General features: G+C 45.8%; 1 protein-coding gene across 1 annotated transcript in view; it reads right to left on the bottom strand.

The window, feature by feature from the left end:
- The window catches only part of ACAP3 (ArfGAP with coiled-coil, ankyrin repeat and PH domains 3), a 168,826-nt gene that overhangs the window by 67,590 nt on the left and 76,492 nt on the right, over positions 1-24,744 (bottom strand). Inside the window, exons 2-5 of the mRNA XM_066606826.1 lie at positions 20,970-21,027; positions 18,677-18,796; positions 17,771-17,824; positions 1,265-1,323 (exon numbers count right to left, since the gene is read on the bottom strand). Of these exons, the coding sequence (XP_066462923.1) occupies positions 1,265-1,323; positions 17,771-17,824; positions 18,677-18,796; positions 20,970-21,027 (291 nt within the window). The remainder of the gene's footprint in view (positions 1-1,264; positions 1,324-17,770; positions 17,825-18,676; positions 18,797-20,969; positions 21,028-24,744) is intronic.

Below are 24,744 nucleotides of genomic sequence, written 5' to 3'. Positions count from 1 at the left end.
CAGGGTACAAGCGCTCGCACTGATCTATCCGGAAGCATGCAGTGACCCCCAAGAATGATCTGCCGACCTTGAGAACCAGAATCGTGCCGGCCTTTCTATTCCCACCCTTTTTACTTTAGTGCCCGCAGTCTGGTGATCTATTCTCTTATGTACAGGCTGACATCTTGTATACACTGCGCCGCTCGAGTGTAAACTATGGACACGTCTGACTGCGAAGGCGCGCAGGAAGGAAGGAAGCGTGGAAGATGTCAAGAGAGTTTAAGTCCCCCTCCCCCATAAACACAGAGCCTCTGCTTCTGACAGATTCTCACTTAATTACCCGTTACTATGGAAACTGTCTCCCTCCGCCTGCCAGCGATGGTGCTGCTCTGTGGCCTACATACATCCGTGGCGCTGAGAACCTGTGCAGCTGCTACAGAGGACGGCTCTACCCCGGCTGCGGGAGCCTCATGGCCCGCGGACGGATGATGTCCTCGCTCACGAATGATTAGAAACCGTAAAATCACGGCCGTTGCCTTATATATGTAGATACGGTCCCTTATGTGAAATGTCTGACAGAACACAGCATGTCAAGGGTGTGCTACTGCTCTCTGTTATCTGGCTTACCTTCTGCAGTATGAGGCTAATAAATAAATATATATGTGATAAAAATCGCCCTATCGCTGTAGTTATGGGGAGCGGGCGAATAATCCGTGAGGTAGATTTGCTGCGGGCTGTTGTGCGCACTTCATCTTTGCGGTACTATTGCCTTGCAGCGATGGGCTCCAGCGTTCCAAGCTGACCAACATCTGCATTGGATCTGTACATTTTCAATGCAGCCATTTTAAATGGAATCCTACACATGAGCGATGTGAGGAAAAAAAAAATCGCGGCATGTTCTATTTTTTCGTGTTACTCGATGTGATGTGCACACGAGTGCGAACGCTTCCGATCCTCTTTTGTGCAAGACGATCAGAGTTTCACTGAATCGAGGCGTTTTTGACTGAAAAATCGCCTCGCATCAGCAAGTAATATGCATGTTGCGGAGCGCGATATGGGGCTAAATTTCGTGACCCGATATCGTTCTCGCCCGTGCGCAGTTAGCCTAAGGCAGCCTATACAAGCGCGGTGCGAACGCACCCCAAAGCACATGCTTTACCTTGAGGCGCACTACAGCCAGATGTTAACCTACAAGTTCCCGTTCCGGAAAAGTTTGCGTCCCCCTGGTGCAATTTCAGCGCCAATCATTGCTAAACCTATGTGAGAAACAATAAAACGGACTCACTCTTTAACAAAGGTGTGAAGCTGCTGCCGTACGGAGCGCTGTGCCTGATCGAAAAGGATCTGAAAGAGAACAAGGCAGAGTTACGGTCATGGACTAAAGTCATAAGACACAGGTATATATAGAAATGACAAGTCATTACGTGTGCCGCCTGGTCTAAAGCTCACCTACGGAGGACCGCACACAGGAAGCTAGTGGTCACAACGTGAGCGCATACATATATATAGTGCACATTGAGCCGAGAACAAACAAGACCGCACAAATGGCTGCTATGAAAACGCAAAGGAAACACGAGAAAAGTGTGAATGTGGCTTCTAATAAACTTTAGCAACTTAGTTCATACTGCAAATGACCGATTCTCAACACGGACCACCTCTTTCATATAGATGGCAATGCAGCGATCGGTGTGATCGCTCCTGACTCCTCCCACAAACGATCTCCCATACATAGGGAGGGGTCCCAGATCGCCATGCTCTAGTGGAGTCCTAATGCAGGAATATTTAAAATAATATGCACTGTTGTTTTGGGGGTCTTCTGTGCCACTTAAGAACATACATAACATAGAGGCAACCCCTGGGGTCCTAGGTAGAGATGAGCGAACGTACTCGTTTATGGCGATTTCGCAATCGAGCACCGCTTTTTTCGAGTAACTGACTACTCGGGCGAAAAGATTCGGGGAGGCGGCGTGGTGGAGCGGGGGATAGCAGTGGGGAACAGGGGGGAGCTCTCTCTCCCCCCCCCCCCCTACTCCCCTCTGCAACCCCCCGCTCACACCCGGCGCCCCCCCCCCCCCCGAATCTTTTTTTCGCCCGAGTAGTCAGTTACTCGAAAAAAGCGGTGCTCGATTGCGAAATCGCCCTAAACGAGTATGTTCATTCATCTCTAGTCCTGGGATATTGCACCCATACTCAGCTCATAGCATTTGCAACATTTGCACTCCTATTAGGGTGCTGATGCATTGCAATACCAGAAAGGCAGCCATTTTGAATTCTCCTATTGGGCGCCCTCATCCCTTCATATAAAATTCTACATTAATGTGATAGAATTACATATACACAAAGTGAATCAAAAAGAATGGTGCAAAAGTTAAGCCGATTTATTCCTACATGAATGACATGAAAAGCAGAACTCCTCTTCAAGTTTTTATTGCACCCTACAGATGTTCGACGTGCGCGCCGTTGGGGACGCAAGACGATGTAACACAAGGGTCTCTGTTGCAGTGGAATCGACAACAGAGGATATGCTGGGATGTGTCTGAGCAGAAACGGACTATTGACTGACATATATTGATCACTAACGGCGCCCACATCAAACATCTGTAAGGTGCAATAAAAACCGGAAGAGGAGTTCTTTTATACCTACATGAATCACATGAGAAAAACAGAACATTAACCCTTTCCAATCCAATTTGTATCCTGGTTTTCCTAGGGGGCTTACTCTTTTTCTGCCGTTATACAAGGTCGCTATCTGCTGGCTAAAGCCAGTACTGCATGAGGGGACAGGTTGGATAGGCTCAGACAGCAAAGAGGCTGGCAGTATGCAGTAAGAGAACCCCGACGGACGTCTTCCAACATCGGAGCTGTACAGCCTTAAATCATAATGTCTTCAGACGTCAGACAGTGGATTGGAAAGGGTTAAAAGCTTGAAGTTCTTCTATCTCTTCAGGTCATTGTGGCTATTACAGGTCAATTCATGCATGAAGGAATCCGCTTCAGTTTTGCGCCAATCTTTTTTAATTGCCTTGTTCTGGTGTCTAATCAGTCCTATTCGTAGAGCGCGCCTTTCCAGTCAGACATTTTTGGTATATTTGTTCCTAGACAAGTTGGGTATCCACATGGCCATTATTAACACTCTTAAAGGGGCGGTCACTCAAATTCTACAGACTCTTGAATGGCAGCAGCACAGGCCAACGGATTTATTGGTCGACCACCATAGTTGCCGCTCAGCTTCCCATGAAACATAAGATACTGTTAGACAGAATGGTGTTGGATAAAACAAGCTTCACAGGGTGGCAATTTAAAGGACTTGTATTGAAAGAGGATATTTAATTCAAGGGGAAATACTATAATAATATAGTATAATGAGAGTGTTCAATATGAAGTGCTTGCAAGCCCATGCAATTTTAAGTCTCTCCAGCAGAGGGCAGCAAATTTTCACACATTGGAACAGAAGGCGATGTCGCCCACACGTGCACTTTACTTTGTAGTGACATGTGGTATGTAAACAATGGCAAATTAGTCACAAGTGACAGTATAATTAAGCACAACACATGCATGTTTACTATAGAAAAATCCTGGGGACGCTCGTTCAGCTTCTTCTAATCTTATAAATGGGAAACAAAGTCCACAAAGAAAAAAATACAATTTTCAAATGGTAGGAAAAAAACAAACAGAAGGTGTACTACAGGATTTGTAATAAGATGGCGCTGTTTTTTTTTTACCACTTTTCTAGCCACCAGTGCTCACCACCATTGATTACAGTATGCAGACTCTGCATTGGGGAACATGGAACTAGTGCCCTGCCAGGACCTTCCTCCTCAACTGAGAAGGGAACCTGGGAACAAGTTGATGTAATCAAACAGGCTTTTACTATGAGCAAGGAGACCAGATAGTAGCCCCTTGAGACCGCAAGATAGAAGAAATGGAAGTCAACGGATGTGGAGGGGAGGGGGTGGAAGACGTCACACACGTATTACACATGGATTCTGGACCAATGTGAAATCTTGACTGGAGGTTTGTAGATAAGGCGGAAATTACTACAAAGAGTTTGACTGTAGAATGGCAGATACTGTCACAGGTGACCTCGAATACTAGGAGAGACCGCTCCGCTCCATACGTAATGGTACATGCAGTAGACTCTAATAACAGCTTGAAATCAGGATTAGTGAAGGTCGTGCAGCTGCCAAGTGTGGTCATACTGAGAGATGATCAAGTGTGACATTTGGCTACCTACGGGAGGCAGTCATTTTGTGGGGGGAATCAATAATCATGAAAGTGAGCCCATCAATGGCTTGCAGGGATAACTTGATTACTACTGATTTTTCCCAGGGGATGGCGATTGGCAAAGAAACTAGTAATGCAGCCCCGGGGGTACGACTGCTACGGGGGCATCCAGTCCTGGAGACCGCCCCACAGAGTGCCTTCACACATGCCGGAAATGATGCAGAATTCCCGGAGCATTTACAGTACAAGCCACATGGATGAGATTTCAAAAAGCTCATCCACATGAAGGGAAGGGCTTCTGCACAGAATCTGCCATGCATTGGGAATGCGCTGCGGACTCCAAATAGGTTTATGGAAGTGGCGGATTTTTGCTGCAGATTTCAGCCTTTGGCCTCCTGCACACGATCCGGCATGCGGAATCTGAACCTGCGCCTGGCTGGTGAACCCGCTTACCTGTCCGGATTCTTCTTTATCTGTACTTCAATGGAAGCCACCCAGGCGCAAAACCGCACAGTAATGGAGCATGCTGCGTTTTTTCTGCCGCGAGTGGAAAATCGCAGTCGATTTCTGCTCATGTGCAGGAAGCAGCAGTTCTCCATGGGAGGCTGTGGGCAGTATTGGCTGCGGAATCCAGGGTCAGCCGCCGGCCCCGGATTGCACAAATCAAATCCGCCCGTGCGCAGGAGCCCTTTAACTAGAGTGGAAACCGCTACAAACTGCACCACATAGGCGCATATTTGGCCACTGTGGTTTTGCTGAGTATTTACTGCAAATACACGATGTGTGAAGGGGGCCATATACCATACTAGGGCTATATACCACACTGTCCTACCAAAAGAAATTGGACACCTGAGCAAGAATCAATAGTATTTATTCCCATATGCTAATACTTAGTGGGGCTCCTCCAGCCCTAATGACATCTGATATTCTCTGTGGCATACTTTCTATCAATGTCTGATATACTTCACTAGGTACATCCCTACATTCATCCTGCAAACATCCTGCAAGTTTTCTCAAACTGTGGACGCTGTTCATATTTTCTGACCAGACGTTTCGGTTCATCCCAAAGATGTTCAGCAGGGTTCAGGTTGAGACTCTGTGCAGCCAGTCCAATCGTGGAACATCCAACCAACATAAAACGGCTTTGGATTTGTGATGAGGCTCATTATCTTGTTGGAAATATTGCTGAGTATTCCCAGAGTATTGCCACATTGTCAGCAGCACATCTACGGTATGTCTAGAAAGTCAGGTTACATGGTCTTGGCCACTACAACCAACGGACCAAGACCATGCCATGTACAACATCCCCAGACCATAACAGAACCTCTGCTGTACTTAATGAGATTCCGCCACCTGGGACCATCGTCCATCAGCTGATCATCCAGCCCGCTGTCCATGCAGCAGGCCAAATGTTGTCATCAATGGTCAGGAGGAGGAAGTTAGAGCGCTGGATTTACGCCCACTGAAATTAAAGGGAGCATCAAGCTTGTATTACATGGTCAGACTAGGATTGGACAGTGGGCCGGATAATTAGCGGAGGACCTCAGTCCATTAGTTAAAAAAGGCCAGACAACCCCTTTAAAGGAGATGTCCCGAGGCAGCAAGTGGGTCTATACACTTCTGTATGGCCATAATAATGCACTTTGTAATGTACATTGTGCATTAATTATGAGCCATACAGAAGTTATAAGAAGTTTTATACTTACCTGCTCCGTTGCTGGCGTCCTCGTCTCCATGGTGCCGACTAATTTTCGCCCTCCGATGGCCAAATTAGCCGCGCTTGCGCAGTCCGGGTCTTCTCCTCTTCTCTATGGGGCTCCGTGTAGCTCCGTGTAGCTCCGCCCCGTCACGTGCCGATTCCAGCCAATCAGGAGGCTGGAATCGGCAATGGACCGCACAGAAGCCCTGCGGTCCATGAAGATAGAGGATCCCGGCGGCCATCTTCAGCAGGTGAGTATGAAGACGCCGGACCGCCGGGATTCAGGTAAGCGCTGTGCTGTTTGTTTTTTTAACCCCTGCATCGGGGTTGTCTCGCGCCGAACGGGGGGGGGGTTTAAAAAAAAAAAAACCCGTTTCGGCGCGGGACATCTCCTTTAACCCCTTCATGACATGGCCTATTTTGGTGTTGAGGACCAAGCAATTTTTTGGTATTTTTCCATCTCCATTTTTCAAAAGCCATAACTTTTTTATTTTTCCGTGGACGCGGCCGTATGAGGGCTTGTTTTTTGCGTGGCGAACTGTAGTTTTTATCGATGCCAATTTTGGGTACATAGACTATATTGTAAATTTTTTTTTTTTTTTTTAATGATAGCAGAGAGAGAAAACGCATCAATTCTGCCATAGATTTTTTTATTTTTTTTTTACACCGTTAATCATGCAGCATAAATGAGACTTTCCATTTTTTCTGCAGACCGGTACGGTTACAACGATACCAAAATTCTAACATTTTTTTAAGGTTTTCCCACTTTTCTGCAATAAAAACCCTTTTTTTTGGAAATCTTTTTTCTATTCTAAATTGCTGCATTCAAAGTCACGTAACTTTTTTATTTTTTGATGTACAGAGCTCTATGAGGGCTTATTTTTTGCGAGACGAGCTGTAGATTTTATCGGTACCATTTTAGCGTACATACGACTTTTTTGATCACTTTTATTGCGTTTTTAGTGAGGCAAAATGCTAAAAATGAGCATTTTGCCTCAGTTTTTTAGCTTTTTTTTTAGTGTTTTTTTCGGTGCACAATCAAAAGCATGTGCAACTTATTGTACGCATCGTTACGGACGCGACAATACCAAATATGTGGGGTTTTATTTTTTTTTTTACCTTTTTTTATGCTAATCTGAGAAAAAGCATAAAAAATGGTTTTTTTACTCTTTTTTTTTTACATTTTTTTAATTCATTTTTTAAATCTTTCTTTTTTTCACACTGTTTGTGTCCCTCTGAGGGACTTTAACCATTGCCCTGATGATCGCTGGTATAAGGCATGGCAGAGCTACTGCTCTCCCATGCCTTATCGCTCATACAGCGATCTCAGGCATAGGCAATACAGGACGCCAGTGTCTGGCGTCCTGTTGCCATGGTGACAGGCCGGGCTCTCGCGATGACATCGCGAGTCCCGGCCGGAGACACAGAGGGAGCCGCGCTCCCGCTGTGAACTCTTCCCCTGCCGCGATCTACTTAGATCGCGGCAGGGAAGGGGTTAAAAGTGGCGGGCGCATCTCCGATGTCCCCCCGCTGCTGCAGCGAGACGCCGGCTGTGACTGACAGCCGGCTCCCGCTGCGGGATAGCGCGGGATCATATGTGATCCCGCGCTATCTCCAGGACGTAAGTTTACGCCCTGTTGCGGGAAGTACCCCGCTCCCAGGACGTAAACTTACGCCCTGCAGCGGGAAGGGGTTAATAACATATGGAAATAAATACTACTTTTGATTCTCGCTGAGGTGTCCAATTACATTTGGTAGGACAGTGTAGGTTCTATACAGGCTTCTCAGCAATACTAGGGGGCTGGCTTCCCATTTCAGTGACTACATCCACTCTCCACTCCGATGGTCACGGAGAGGCTCCAGCTATTACAGGTCTGTGGAAATAGAAAATTATATTACAAAGCATAATTAGTATCCATGGATTTATAGGTAAGGGTTACTTGTCAAAGGAGATCGTTTGTAGTCACTGAAATTAGATCCCAACCATTAGGCCACCTCCTATGAGTGTAGATGCCCTTTAAGACATATGCACCAGACTTGACTTTTATTACTAAATCTACGAGTATTAGCCTGTAAGAGATTGCAAATAAACCGCCAAACACACAAAATAAAGTGCAGCGACACATCCAGCTCTGCTACATCCTCTCTATCAGTGCATCACGTTGCTGGACTCTCATATTGGCTCATGTTTCTCTAACTTCAAAGACATACATATGCAAACAAAGCCGTGTGCCAGCTCCGTCAGATGCTTCGAATTATGAGCAAGCCCTCATAAAAAGAGCAGCAATACTGAGTAACATCCTTATCTGGAGGCCTCCGAGTGTTTGTCATCTACTTTATGTAACAACTGTGATGGAGCTATGGATGATGGGGACTGTAGTAGAGAGCGGCGTTATAATCATGTAGCCAGCTGAGCGGATAGGAGTCACAGCACAGGAATGCTGCTCGCATATGCATCGTATTACTGAAGGCGGCAAATAGGAGACCAATTACATAAACACGCTGACAAAACGCCACATAACAGCAAACAGCCATGTAACCAAATGTGACCTTAAGGTGATGAGTCATCAGGTCAGCCCTGCCGGGTTGATGCTGGCTACTGCTCCGCCCTGCCGGGTTGATGCTGGCTACTGCTCCGCCCTGCCGGGTTGATGCTGGCTACTGCTCCGCCCTGCCGGGTTGATGCTGGCTACTGCTCCGCCCTGCCGGGTTGATGCTGGCTACTGCTCCGCCCTGCCGGGTTGATGCTGGCTACTGCTCCGCCCTGCCGCGTTGATGCTGGCTACTGATCAGCTCTGCCGCGTTGATGCTGGCTACTGATCAGCCCTGCCGCGTTGATGCTGGCTACTGATCAGCCCTGCCGCGTTGATGCTGGCTACTGATCAGCTCTGCCGCGTTGATGCTGGCTACTGATCAGCTCTGCCGCGTTGATGCTGGCTACTGATCAGCCCTGCCGCGTTGATGCTGGCTACTGATCAGCCCTGCCGCGTTGATGCTGGCTACTGATCAGCTCTGCCGCGTTGATGCTGGCTACTGATCAGCTCTGCCGCGTTGATGCTGGCTACTGATCAGCTCTGCCGCGTTGATGCTGGCTACTGATCAGCTCTGCCGCGTTGATGCTGGCTACTGATCAGCCCTGCCGCGTTGATGCTGGCTACTGGTCAGCCCTGCTGGGTTGATGCTGGCTGCTGCTCGACACCATAAAGATATTACTCACTGTTGCAAATATGATATTTTATAGTATCCATGGGGCAAATACTTTTACACGTTTTCTGAACTAATATATATAAACAAACAATCATTCAGTTAAAGGGGATTTTGTGGATCTAATCAACTCATCAACCAAAAGGGGTCAGAGGAGGATGTCAAGAATCATTTTGATGAGCAGGTGATGCACGGTCAAATAAATTGCTGCCAAATACAATGTGGAGCTCCAACTACGCCCCAACGTACAACTCGCCATTCGTTAGCATGGATGGGCTCTAATAGCAGACGACCAAGTTTGAGTGCCATTGCCATCTAAGAGAGGCAGAAAGACGAGACCCCAGTGGGCAAAAGAGTACAAAAGTTGGAACAATATCGCCGTGTGAGATTAATCCAGAATTTAGTGCAAGCAGCATGAATCGATGAACCCTTCCTGTTAGGCATCAACAGTCCTTGTTGGTGGAGGTAGAGTAATGGTGTAGGGAAGGTTTTCCTGGCACACCTTGTTACCTGTAGATCTATGCCATGGCATATTGTGGTTCTGAAGGCCAAAGGTAGTTCAATGCGCTGCCAGATGGGCATTTCTAATAAAGTGGTCGTTCAGTGCATACGTTTTATAGACAGATCTAGCAACGTTATAGGTCAACGGGTTAAAATAATGCAGTCAGAGGCCACTCTCACACATGGACGCGGCAGAGCGCTGCGATTTTACTTTAGTTTTCGTACGCAGATTCCGGCAGCTGACAGCGTGTTTTAGCGCACCCAATCATTGTGATGGGTGAGGAGGTGCGCTCAATGCCGAAAAATAGAGCATGCTGCACTCAAAAATCGCGGTGCTGGAAAGCGCCACGATCAAACGCATGTCAGTGAAGCCCCATTGAAATCAATGGAAACGTTCTACTGCGGCGTTCGAAACGTTGCGGCAAAAAGCGCCTGCGCGAGAGCTACGTTTTTTTTTACTAATGTGGATGCTACAGATCAGCGCGATCTACACTACACCGACATGTGAAAATCTGACCTGGTTTTTGCTGTCAGTGAATCTGTAGATGCTTGTCAACAAGGCTATGAAGATGTTTTAAGTGTAGACTACTAGGCTCCTCCATCGGAGAACCTCCCTCCTCCTCCGCTGCTCCAGCACTTTTGCATTAATCATGCCTTGGGAGACAGGATGAGGGAAGACCCCTTCCCATCAGTGGCTCTGAGGGTAGATAAGGAAGAGCTCAGTGGATGCTTATTCCATATCCCAATGTTTCCTGTGTGGCGGCTGGTCTCCAGGCATGCCCCCACCACCACTCCCTGCCTGCTGTCTCTTGCTAAACCCTTTACATTAAGTCATCAGGAAATTAGATGGGATTTGCCGTCTGACCTTCCGATGCCTCCCACCTCTAAACCTCGGGATCTGCTGCTTTTGACGCAGTGAGATGAGGCTTGGAGCTCTTTACAATCACTGAGTGCTGGAGACTTGGCTGTCAGCTCTTGCTATTCTAAGGATGGGGAGATTATATCCAGCTACCAGCTAAAGCCCTTTATTTTTCCTTCTCTTCTGCTGCAATAGGAAGTCAGGCTCGATTCTGTACTTCACGTTTCATATATTGCATATGTAGGGCAAACATATTGTTTTTTTCATTTCTTAAAAAGGGGCTGTCCGGGACTTTTTACTATGGCCGACCAAGTCATCACTAGCTGATTGGCAGGGGTGCGCTGCTCAGGATCTCCGCTGTTTAGCTGATCACCGGGGCAGCTGTCAGTGTGGACAGAGCTAGCACCGTCAACACTGCGGTGGCCTTGTTTGGAACTGTAGGCACAGCTGTGCCTGCAGTACCAAGCCGAGCACTACTGTACGAACAGCGTTGTCTGTTTGTTACAAGGCTTGTATAAAGAGTCTAACATTGACTTGCAGGAATTCTGCCTTCCAATAGGTGGCGCTGCAGAGGTATTGTTCCATCTCCCTTATTTGCATATTACCCAGAAGAGCCTGAATGGCCTTATAAGTCTCCTCACTCACTCACCTTCTAGGTGCTCTCCATTAGGAGAAAAGATAGCGTTCCTGATTCACATTACAGACCTCTCACTAGCCAAGCCAGAAACCTACTGCACACTGATGAGGGGCAAACACCCCCCGAAACAGCTGCCTTTGTATGGATTCTGACTTTGCTTTCAATTCCAAGTCATTATTACAAGGCTGGTATAAACAGTCTAACATGGACTTGCAGGATGTTCCATCTCCCTTATTTGCATGTTGACCCCTGCTCATCCACTACAGATGACCTGTCCTGAAGATAGGTCATGAATAGTAAAAGCCCTGGCAACATTTCGGCAACATGTGAGCCCATCCTAAGTGATCAAAGTTGTCGTCCCTTTTACAGATTCTGCATTTAGGCCAGGAAGCTTCCAGCACCCTCTGTGGTTGAGCATGAGCAAGCGATATGATAGTCATGCAAGAATATTGGACTGCAGCGATGCCATAAGTGACTCGTGCTGATGAACTACCATACTCAGAGGCGTAACTATAGAGGGTGCAGGGGATGCGGTTTCACCCGGGCCCAGGAGCTCTAGGGGGCCCATAAGGTCTCTTCTCCATATAGGGAGCCCAGTACTATGAATAAAGCATTATAGTTGGGGGCCCTGTTACAGTTTTTGCATTGGGGCCCAAAAGCTTCAAGTTATGCCTCTGTGCAGCATGGTTTAGGTATGGGTACGGGTACAGATACAGATAGAGGGGGGGGGGGGGCCCAGCTCACCTTTTGCATCAGGGCCCCTGAGCCTTTACTTACGCCCCTGACCATACTGATGACCAATCCTAAGAAAATGCCCAAAATACCCCTTAAAACCTTAATGGAGATCTTTGTGTTGTTCAATAATGGCTGCATTACTAACTAACGTGCAACATATCAGTTATCTTTATACTTGGGTGAATTAGAGGATTATTTTAAGAGGTTTATTGAATTGGATTATGGTATACCAACTACTTTAGTGTGTGAGGAGAAGAAACTGAGAAAAGTTGCATTTTTTCCAATTTGTGTCCGTTTTCCTTATATTACACAAGGTGAAAATATAGTGCCCGTTTGATCCTTTCTTGGCTTGAAATTTCCGTAAAAATCGAAGAAAAACAAAAAATATCATCAGTAGACTGTAAACGAAAAAATATTTGATCTTCTAATGCACAAGTCCGAAACACTTGGAACGACCCTCGGTGCTGTAAGGGTTAAACCAAACTACATTTAAATACGATGCCCCTTTAATTATGAAGAAAAGTTGCAAATGATAGGCTTACAGCGTGTTATATGACTAATTAATGAGGACAGAATAAGCTCAGTGATGTAACGTACCGACTGTAAACACGATGACAGCAACTTTGAAGTACAAATTCTAATCAAATGAAAGCCTTAAGGGCTCGGCCAGAAGAACGAAAAGCTCTCATTGCGTTCCAAAGCAAGAAGAACAATAGGAAAAATTGTGCAAGCGGGAAAAAATATGAAAGGAAGTCATCGCTGTCTCATGACGTCTACTCTCCATGCTCACGGCAACCAGACAAGCAAAGCGTGCTTAGATCTTGGCACTTAGGGGGCAGAAATTGGAACTATTGAGAGGCCCTTTGTTCATGGAACAGGAATAAAGCCTCTCCAGTCACCTTTTATGTTACTGCCCCCTTTTTTTGGCCACCTTTGCAAATTCATCTTGTTGGACTCCTCCATGGTACCCTTTGGCTGAGGGCCTGCCAAGCCCTGACGGCATTAAATTCTCAAAAACCCGAAGACTACAACCATCTTAAAGACATTGGGAAGTAGCAAAGATTCCAGTTGGCCATAGACACTACAAAGATGTAGCTTTCCAATTACTAGGACCATTTAAAGGGGTTGTACCGCTATAGACTTCTCACCTATCAATAGGATAGGTGATAAAAGTCAGATCGATAGGGGTCTCACCACACCGATCCAGAGGGTCCTGTGTCCCCCTTTCCTCCTCGCTGTACCCCCTGCAGTAAGAAAACCAAATGGAGAGTCAGTCAAGCATATGTGATGTCGCTCCATTCATCTTCAACTGGACTGCTGGAGATACCCAAACGCTTATACTCTCCAATTTCCATCAGCCCCAGTGAAGTGAATGGAGCAGCAGTGCGCATGTGCGATCCCTACTCCATCCAATCTTACATCTATGTGGGTTGGTGCAGTGAGCCTACAGTAAGGAAAAGAGTGGGCACGGGCACCCCAATCTCTGGATAGGTAGAGGTCTCAGCAGTGGGACCCCCACCGATCAGACTTTTAATCACCTATCCTATGGATAGGCAATAAAGTCTATTGTGGTACTACGCCTTTAAAAAAGGAAACTAAACTTACAAATTAATGCAAACTAAAGGATGATTGCCGACATGTGCCAACTAAATCTGACGTGGTCACCGATTCTTAAGGAAACATGCACGCTTCTAATATTTCTCAGTCAATAAATGGATAAGCACTATAGAAATGCCGATAAGGCCGATTTCATGTGGAACTTCCGATATTTTAAAAGGAGTTGTCTGGTAACAATTTTACTTTTTAAGGTAAGGTAAAGTCCCCTGCCCGACTCCTAGGGTGACGTTTTCTTGGTAGACTATTTTTGCGGGGTGGTTTGTCATTCCCTTCCCCAGTCATTCTTTACCCCCCAGTAAGCTGGGTACTCATTTCACCGACCTCAGAAGGATGAAAGGTTGGGTCAACCTTGAGCCGGATTAAACCTGCAACCTTCAGGTCGTGAGCGTGAGCTTAGAACTGCATTCCTGCTGCCCTAACACTGCGCCACATGGGGCTCTTTTTAAAATTTGAGCCAAATGTGTTAAAACAATAAAACAAAAGGATGCTAACCTGTCTTCAGCCTTGGCAAGCCAACCCTGCAGCCTCATGATCCTCCTGGTCTCTAACAGCGGAAGTCAGGTGATCGCTGCTTGCCAATCAGAGGTTACGTCGTCACCATTCGGAAATCCTGGAACCATGGTGTCCTTAATGTGAGCGCTGATTCCAAGAGAACAGGCGGTGATGCAGTGGTCTTTGATTGGCAGGCAGCGGTCACCTGACTTCTGCTGTCAACACAGACTGGGAGAACCATGGGGCTGCAGCTCTGGATCGCTGAGGTCAGGTAAGTACCCTTCGTTTTATGGTTTTAACCCACTTGGCTCAAATTTTAAGTTAAATTGTCACCTGATAACCCCTTTAAAAGAACACATCTGCAAGGTCTCTCCAGACGACAATATGACCTTTGTTTAAAACCAGTTTGGTTGTTTATATGTAAACTAAAGGCTCAGCTTTAAGGGTTACGCAAATACCCACTGAGTAGCCAAAAAGTTTGAGTAAGGGGTGAAGCGGACATAGCCCGGCTGCGGCCATACTGTCACTAGTCTCAGTAGGTCTGCATCAAGGTACAAAAGAACCAGAATGTAAACTTCCCTTGGCATAATGCTAGTGATACGGTTGTGTTGGGGGAATCCAGCTGCTTTCTATAATGCAAAGGGCAGAATTGGAGGACACTAGAATCCCCCAAAACTCAATATCTGCTCAACCCAGTAAGCCGTGACCTCCGCATCTAGTATTGATAGATTGCTAAATTCATGTACAGAAACATGATGGTCATAATTTTTCTTTAGAAGCTTCCTACAAGAAAATCTGACTAAAATAAGACTTATGGCTGCAAAAGTGTGTAATGCTGCTTGTACTCAACCTGCCCCTATCACATGGCTACGAGGAGGGTTATGGGGGTGTAGCTGTAACACGTTAAAATATGTTGGCCAAGCCAAAAGGACCCTGTCAGATTCGGGAAGGCCATTTATACCTTTACGGGAACTGCCCAAAATGTGTCCAGCGTGTCTCTTTGCGCTCAGATTCAAGCCGATCTAAATCAGTGAAGGTCTGGTATTGTACTTTTATTCTCTTTTACTTCTGCAATTGTTTTTGCTTTGTATTGTATGTCCTTTTTATATTACCTTTTTGTAGTAAAGCTTTAAACTTTAATAAGTCCAGTCTCTGGTGTCTTGAGAAGGGTTTTAACTTTGACTGGTATATTACTGAACTTGGGCATCTGACCTGCCTTGCAGTAAAATGTCATGTAAGCATGTATTTTGGGGGTGTGTAAGCCTGTGTTGGGGTATGATCTAAGCTCTATACTGCAATGAGTGCAGGACTGAGGGAGTGGAGGTAGGCCAACACCATGCGGTCGTGCACCATGCAGTCGTGAATATGTCACATGATCTAAAGGCCCGGTTTGGGTCCGTTTATCAGCAGTGTTAAAGACCAGCAGATTATAGAAAACAAACTGAGAAGAAAGAAAAGGTGGATTAGTGCATTTTCAAAGGTAGAGATTTAAGCTGGCTTCATGTGCTGCAATATCTTTGACCAAATACAAAATATTGGAGAACGTTTGTGATCACCAAGCACTACAAGTCAAAGCACAAACAGAGAGGACTCAACATGATAGAACATCTCTCGAGATCCCTTCTTGTAAAAAAAAAAAAAAAAAAAGTGAGATGATCAGGCCTCAAGTAAGACTATGTATAAGCTGGCATCATACAGCAACTCGCTGAAAACGGTGGCCCTAATGACATTGGATACTCACCATGGCATACTTTCAACTAACACTTGCTACACTTTAGCTGGTATTTCCCTCCATTCATCCTGCAAACATCTGCAAAGTTCTCTCGAAGATGTTGGACTTTCCAGTTCTTTCCAAAAACGTTCAGTAGGGTTCAGGCCGGGACTCTGTGCAGCCTGTTCAATTGTGGAACATCCATATCCTCTAACAAACGCAAAACAGCGTTGGATTTGTGACGAGGCGCGTCGTCTTGTTGGAAGTATTGCTGACCATTCGCAGGGTATTACCACATTGTTGGCAGCACATTATTATCTAGACTGTCAAGGTACAACTCCGTGTTCATGGTTCTTGCCACTACAACCAACGCACCAAGAATGTCATGAAAAACATCCACAGATCATAACAGAACACACTCAGGCAGAAGGTGTTCCCCAGGCTCCTCCACACCCAGGTACATCCATCTGATTTGAAGATAGCGTTGTGAGAATCGTCATTCCCATAAAACGTTCTTCCATTGCAAAACTGTACAATGACACTCCTTGCACCACTGTACATGGGCCGATGCATCCACTTTGAGATAACGAGATGTTTGCAGGATGAATTGAGGGAAATACCAGTTGAAGTGTAGGAGACGTTCGTAGAAAGTATACTACAGGCAGTATCCGATGTCATTAGGTCAAAGGAGGCCCCGCTAAGTATTAACATATGGAAAAACTGCTACTTTTGATTCTTGCTCAGATGTCCAGTTTCTATTGGGAGGATAGTGTATCTTTGTGTCAATTCCAATATTTTAGGGATTATACCAAAAACACACAGTAATATATGCGGTGTACAGCCAGGCGTTACACCCGTTCTAACACTACGCATTCCCGCCCTGGTCAGTTTTCCCCCGCAGTCACATCTCGAACAATAAAATATGATCAACTAGAGTCTCTTTAAGACTTCTCCCTCAGCTTCTTGGATCCCGTAAAATGTCAGTTGTCTGATTTAGGGTGAAAAATTGGATAGCGGTGACATAATCCTCTCTCATTTCCTGGTCTGCGAACAGTGTAACATCTGGCGCTGCCATCACAAAGATTATGCAACACCCAGCCGGGTGAGCAGATGTGCTTAGCAATCCCTGGAATAATCTAGTCTCAAAAGGCAAATGAGATGAGTGCTTCAAATAAGCGGAGCGCACCATTTTGCTTGCCCGTTTCACCCCGGTTGCTGACGACATGAGCTGCTAGAGACTGAAAGAGGATATTTCTGTTCTACAGCTGTAGATGAACTACAGCTCTCAGGAGACACCGACCGCAAACCTACAGCTTCCTGGCAGGTACTAGAGAAATTAGGAAACTGCAGTTTAGCAAAAAACAGAGAGAAGTCACCAGTTTTCTAACACCTGAACGGTTTTCATATGTGGTAGGAAAAAGTGAGAACGGAGAAAGCGGGGAAGAAGGAAACAGGAAAGACTTTTCCTTCTACTTTTTCAAGGATCTATACTATGAAACGAACATCCAGTGAACGGTATTAATCACGTTGTAGTCATTGCCGTGTCGCAAACGAACATCCAGTGAATGGTATTAAATTACATTGTAGTCATTGTCGTGATTTAAACGAACATCCAGTGAACGGTATTAAATCACATTGTAGTCCTTGCCGTGACGTAACAGATCTATTTGCCGACTGATCCAAATGACCACAGCCAGATTTCATTGAACCTTAATAGCGGTATTAATCACATTGTTGTCATTGCCGTTACTGAAACGAACATCCAGTGAACGGTAATAAATCACATTGTAGTCATTGCCGTGACGTAACAGATCTGTTTGCAGACTGATCCATGGCCAGATTTCATTGAACCTTAATAGCGGGTATCGAGTTTCCAGTATTTCTGACGGAAAGTAAAGTGTTGCAGACGGCACTGTTCTTGCAGTCAATAATATTGGAAATGCAGACGGATGTAGTCAATGCAAGAATGAGCAGAGACACCCCAAAAACCTAGAATTAGTTGTGGAATTGTGAAACATCCCAAATTATCAGATGCACCCGATTACCACTACACATATGATAGCTGGCCAGAGTGCAATGAAATACATACATTCAAAATGCCATATTTCTTACCATATGGTAGTTGACCATTTCCTGTAGACTATCCCCAAATTTGTCCAGGCACTCCTGAAAGAAAATTAAAGTTCAAATATTAAGTATACAAAAAAACTAAAATTAAAGAAAGTTTTCCCAACTACCTATAGATAACCAATCTCATCTATTTGACTGTAGAATAAACACTTGAAACCAGGGGAAAAAAAAACCTTTTCCCTGAAGTTAATAATAAAAAAACGGTTATAGCATTTGCCATCCATGCCACTTTTATGTGCGGCCTTGACCCAGTTCCACCATATCCAAAACTGACATTTTGATGGCAGCAGGTAGCACTGTCCACATTACAGTGGCCTGCTTTATTACTACAGGCACGGCTCTCATTGAATTTAATGTGAGCTGTGCCTGTAGTACCTAATCAGGCCACAGCAATACAGACAGCGCTGCTTCCCGCTCTGACAGCGATGCTGAGAATCAGCTAAACAGCAGGTATACGGAGTGGTAGACCCCCACCACTTGAGGACAAGTCAGCAATAGGAAGAGTCCAGGAGAGCCCCTTTAAACTTGACATTATACAATAAATAGAATACCCTTTCAAAGGCCCATTTAGACACAGCGATAATCGCTCAAAAGATGTCGCTCAAGCAACTTTTGAGCGATCATCGTTGTGTCATTTACAGCGCAAGATGATCGCTCAAGAGGAGTGATCACCTTGCGCTGCCAGCGGAGGATGCAGAAGACAAGCGGGGTGTCCCCACTTGTCTTCTGCATCCAGCTGTTTCCCCGGCGAATTGAGCGAATTTTGAGCGATAATCGTTGTGTCCAAATGGGCTGTAAACCTTTTTTGTGCCATTTTATGTATTGTGTAATATAGATACAAACACAGATTAGAAAAGGCATCCCTCTCCAAGAAACAGCAGAACCTACCGAGATCATCTCATCCTTCTTGCACTGTTGGGACAAGTCTCGGATGCCACTTACAAAGTGCTTATTGGTTGTAAGGTAGGCTTTGCCAGCTTCTAGCATTCCGCTGCATAGTTTCACCAACTACAAGGAAAGAAGAAAATGTGAGATGGAAGCTAGAACCAGACTTTTTATTATACCCTCCCTAAGGCTGGGTCCACACGGGGTGGATTCCCGACGGAAATCTCGCGGTTTGGCCGCAGCGAAAAACCGCGAGATTTCCGCTGGGAGAACCGCTGCTTCAAAACCCACGGCGGTTTTGAAGCGGCCCGGTCGCTCGCTCCGCAGCGGTGGCTTTTGCCGGCTTAGCCGCAGGGGATTTGCCGTCCCGTGTGGACGATATTTCTGAGAAATCTCGTCCACATGGCTAGCTAATCCCGGGATTAGCAGCCGCATGCGGATTTGCCGCGGCAAAATTCCGCATGGAATTTTCGAGGCAAATCCGCCCTGTGTGAACCCAGCCTAACAGTACCAAGTGTGCCATCATTAGGCTGGTTGCTAGGTCTCATTTACACAGGTGTATGCAATTTTGGTTAGAAAAAAAACCCTATGTTTTCACTGCATGTTTATTTGTATTTTTGGTGTTTACGTGTGTTTTTTTTACATCTGCATTTTTCAAGCGCATTAAACAAACAAAAAAAAACCGCAAGAAGGCCCAATTGATGTCACTTTTTCCCACGGTCTCCTGGCAACATGTGTATAAAATGCAGTGAATATCCATGTAACAGGAGTTTTTACTGCATTTTTGTTACATTCTCGTAGGCTTTCATGGCGATTTTGGTCCACTGGACAGGGAAATAAGTGCCTGATGAGTTGTGGACTAACTGCTGGGTGCCCCAGTCATCATGAGAATGGAGGTTTCGTGTCCCTCCGTATGACTGGAGTGGTAGGGGAGCATGGGCATTTCTGAGCATCCCCAGGTAGAATATGGTTAGGGACTAAAATAGGTCATGATTTGAGAATCCACGTTGGCATGATGATGGATAGACCGGACCCTGGCCACAGCCATAGGAGCCAGACTCAAAACATCACCCTGCTTTTCAAAGATCTTGGGGCTTTTTCTCAAGGGCGATTTTAATGTCCGAGCGCTGCTTCACACTGGCGAGGGCGATATCAGGTCACTTTATGATGGAACCGAACAGCGCCGAACGGACCCCACTGACTATAATGGGGTCCATTTGGTTTCCATTCAGCTGCCTGGCATGTTACCGGAAAAAAATAGCGCTGCATACAGGGCCTTTACATCCGTTTTTTTTGTGCTGGATTTGCAACGGAATCTCCAACCAGAGGTCTCGACATAGATGTGGAGCCACCCTAAGACTGGGTTCCCGCAGGACATATTCTCGGCGGAAATCTCGCGGTTTTGCGGCAGCAAAAAAAACGTAAGATTTCCACTGGGAAAGTGCAACTTCAAAACACGTGGCACTTAGCCGCGAATTTGGGAGTGGCTTGGCTGCATGCTTTTCCGTTGCGGCCGGCTCCTCCATAGAGAGGAGCGCGGACGCAACGGAAAGAAAAAAAAAAAAAAAATAGGCACGTTTCAGCCAGGGAATCCATGCAGCAGCACTGGCTAATGCCGGCTTTGCCGCGACGGATTGGCCGTCCTGTGTGGATGAGATTTTTGACAAATCCTGTCCACATGGCTGGCTAATCTGGGATTAGTGGCTGCAGGCGGACTTACCGCAGCGATATACCGCACGGAATTTCCGTGGCAAATCCATCCAGTGTGAACCCAGCCTAACAGGTCCGAATTGTTCCATCTAAAAGCGAGCACATACAGGACATTTGGCATTCGTATGAAGACATTATGATCTGGTTTCGGGCCGGCAAGCTGTGATGAAACACTCCGCCATGAATATGGTTTTACTGGATTTCCCTCGCACACGACTATTTGTCTTCGGCAGAGTTTGTGTGCAGACAGGAGAACGGTTTCCTGGTCATCTGGCATCCAGACGGGCACTAGGTCAGCCCAGATACTACGAAGAGGTCCTCCTAGCCCGGGAATGCTCTCTCAGCACAAGGCCTTGCATGCTCCATGGCTCTTTGGAAAACATTTCTAAGGAATGTTTCCAGCTCAGTGCTTGCAGATGCCGAGTCCCGGCTGCCTGTCAACCTTACCGCTGCCTCCGAGTCGGGAACAGCGGTGATGTCAGTCACTCGTGTACTGTGAAGTGCAGGCCAAAGGCTAAAAGGATAGTCTGGATGCGTGTGACAATGGTGACCCCGAGGTGCTGTGAGCGCACTCCATATTCCTCACCTTGTCAAGTTTGGCTTCAATTTCTACCACATCTGTTTCCACCTCATCTATCGCTGCCCTGTAGGGAAAAAAGGAAGACACTGGTTAATGCGCTTGCTTGGAGAATGCACGCACATTACTAGGACAAGCCTCGTTCTAGAACTTGGTGAATAATATAAGCCGGAGAGCCTAAATAAACAAGGTTGGGTGGGTTTGTACTGCAAGGTGGGCCACATGAAAGTAGCCCTGCAACACACTAATAAAGGCATATTCATTTTTACATGTTGAGCCCTTTCTCTTGAGCACTTTTTCTAGGTGTTCATCATTACTGGAGCACACTCAGATTGTGCTAGCTGTGCTCCATCTAAAAGGCAGAGCATCAAGATTGCAGCGCCCAGTGCAAAAACTCCTATGCAGTTTATGGATGGATGGACAGTCGTGCAACATAGAAATGGATGCAGAAGCCACAAGGATGTCAAGTATACAGCCAGTTTGCAGTGTGATAAGTATTATTTCTGGGGTGCTCTGGCTGGTCTGTAATGAGCAGGCTGGAATGGAGCAGGGTGAAGAAGATCCTCCCTCTACAGACTGTTCATGATTGCATCAACTGGAGCATGAGAACCACTGGTGTAACTACAGGGGATGCGGTTGCTCCCGGGCCCAGGAGCCTTAGGGGGCCCATAAGGCCTCTCTTCTCCATATGGGGAGCCCAGTACTATGAATAAAGCATCACAGTTGGGGGCCCCGTTACAGGTTTTGCATTGTGGCCCAGCAGCTTCAAATTATGCCTCTGTTTTAAGGGGTTAAGAGAAGTTGAGGGGCCCCAAGATAAACGTTTGCACCCGGGCCCATGAGCCTTTAGCTACGCCCCTGATAAGAACGGTGCACTCCAGCAGGTCACATGATTCACTCTGTGGTGTCACGGATTACTCTGAGAGTGATCCAACAGTGTAAAAATGAATATGCCTTAAAAGAAAGTCAGTCTTTGTTACCCATAGCAACCTATCACGCAACGATACTTCCGGCCGTTGTAATGACCAATTAGTGTAATGAGTTTAATGATGTGCTCTTTTCCTGCGCAAATGCAGAGGAAAATAGAGCTTGGCGCTTTTTTTTTTTTTTTTTTTAAATGACGTAATTACGCACTTGTGAAGGAACCCATTGAAATCAAAGGGTTCTATTTTCTGCGCATTTCTAGAAAGGTTGGTTCGCTCAGCAATCTGTAGCTGGATGACACCAAGCACTTGGCTGATGCAGGCAGCGCTCCATCCTGCTGACGCCAACAAAGGACGGATTCGCTGCTCTTTGTTGTGATCACAAAGACACGTTTTGCAACCACAAAGAATTCAATGCTGGGCGATATCCAAAGAAAAGACCCCACAGGGGAGAGATCACCATCAAAACAACACGCCGATGGCGCAGCGACAGGTTTTACACCAATTAAAAGTAAATAAATAAATATATCCTTATATATTCATTGTGCCAATCTACAGGGTGGGCCACAGAAAAATAGGCCGCACTGATGTCTGTTGCCCATAGCAACCAATCACAGCACAGCTTTCATGTCTTCTATGGCTGAGGTAAAGTGAAAGCTGTGCTGTGATTGGTTGCTATAGTGCTGAGGTAAAGTGAAAGCTGTGCTGAGGCTGGTTGCTATGGGCAACAGACATTTTCTTTCAGTCAGCTTTCATAGGACTGCGGCCTACTTTTCTGTGGCCAACCCTGTAGTATATTAATTACCAGTATTACTGCGATTTATCTACATTTCCAAGGTCAATCCCTCAAATTCCCATGAATGACTATGGCATCCGGTGTAATAACGCTACCATATTTAAGCGGAGCGTCAATGAATAAAAAAAAAAACATGGCTGCTTGTTGTGTGTGGAATTACAGCTGACCGACGTTCACTTCAATAGAGCCGAAATCAGGCACAATTTTTGGATCGTTGTGACGCCATTAGTGTACATTCACACGGGTGAATGCGATAACAGTCCGTGTTATCGCACACTTAGGCTGGCTTCACACGGATGTATCTACACGCGCAAAACTTGTGCACGCAACGTGCAGAGAATAGAGCTCATGGATATTAATGGGTTTGTGTACATTTCTGTATTTTTGTCGCACGCATTTCGGACACGTAAAGAAAAAACAAAAACAAAAAGCAGAAAATGCTACATCTTTCTGTGTATTTGCGCACAAAAAGGTTATCATAGAAGTGAATGCAATGCACAAGGAGATGCACGATACGCTGCGCAATTCCGTTGAAAAGGAACACATGTGGAACTCTTTGACGAATTAGCCATTTTAAACGGTGTGTGCGTCTTCCGCGTGCAATAGACCATGTGGGCAGAATAAGTGCAGTAACATACGCCGTCTTGCGCGCAAAAAATCTCGTTCATAACACAAAAAAATTTGAGCTAAGGCATGCGCAATTGCGCTTGTGTGAGGCCGGCTTTAAAGCTGCGATTCCTACTGCGAATGCGATGCGTTTTGCGAGAAAAACGCATTGCCTTTTCTGCAACATATGATTTTCATGTGAGCGAAAACCAAACATTTCAATAGGAAAAAAAAAAAAAAATCTCATTGTATGAAACTTCCAGTTACACGAGTGCGATACAATTAATTTTTTTTTTAGCCAAAGAAAAATAAATGGGACATTCTGAAACCGAACTGCCTAAAAATAGGATTAGCATCGATTTTTCAACCTCGTACCACCATCGGTCCAAGAGAAAAATCACTCATGTGACTAAACAGATGGAAAGCAATGTGATCTTTTCACTGTCAGTCCAGATATCCCGCATGGCGACCGCCTACGTGAATGCACCCTTACCAGAAGAAGGCAGCCATGTTTTTTTAATCCTATACAACCCCTTTAAGGGTACATTCACACATGGCGGTCACCTATTTTGCGCTGTGGATTTCGTTGCTGATCCGCAGCAAAACCACATCAAAATCCGCACCACGTGATGCAGTTTTTGCTGCGGATCCGCAGCAGACTCAACCCTGTCGATTGAATCAGTGACGTTTGCGGAATCCAATAGATCCTTTTTATTAAAGGGATCCGTCTGATGACAGATTGCCTTCAAATCACGGTTTTCTTTAAATCATTGTTCCTCTTATACAGGGGTTATTTAGAATTAGAATACAAGATCTGCCTTTTCCATAGAAGCAGCGCCACTTTTCAGCATAGACTGTGCTGGGTATTGCAGGAGTATTACACAGTACCAAAACACACTCGGGGACAAAGCATGCACAGGTTTTTTTTTTTGGTGGAAAATGCGGACTTCTTTCTAACCCTGAACAAGCCCTTTAAATGGTGAGCTCCATGGTAGAGGTACTGTGGCAGATAAATACATGGTTTCCATACAACCAGGGAATAAGTTGGCATTGCAGAACTACTTAATGATATTAGCGGGCACTGCAAATAATAAAAAAAAGCTATAAAAAAAATTGTACTGCGGTATTGATCAGACTTCTGTCCAGCCAGACACTGTCCTACCGTAGCGCCTGGAGACAGTAAGGCGGTACATCAATACCTGAGGGCAAAAGAGGTCTCACGATTCCCAGCTGCCACACTAAACTCACAAAGTGTAAAAAAAATGTATTAAAAACAATAACAGGACATTGTGCCAGGGCTTAAAGCTGCTGACAGAAGGATGAGAACTTTCCTGTTTCCTCCACAAACATTTGCAGCTATTCTTGCCATGGATATATGCCCATCCCATTCCGGGCATAAGACCATGTATCCCCATCCACCCTCCCGCTCTGTAGAAGACAGCTTCCTCGTCCTCAATTA

Source organism: Eleutherodactylus coqui, chromosome 6 (genome assembly GCF_035609145.1).
Source record: "Eleutherodactylus coqui strain aEleCoq1 chromosome 6, aEleCoq1.hap1, whole genome shotgun sequence".
NCBI classification, from domain to species: Eukaryota; Metazoa; Chordata; class Amphibia; order Anura; family Eleutherodactylidae; genus Eleutherodactylus; species Eleutherodactylus coqui.
Note: the sequence above shows the minus strand (reverse complement) of the source record. Positions and strands in the feature narration are given on the sequence as shown.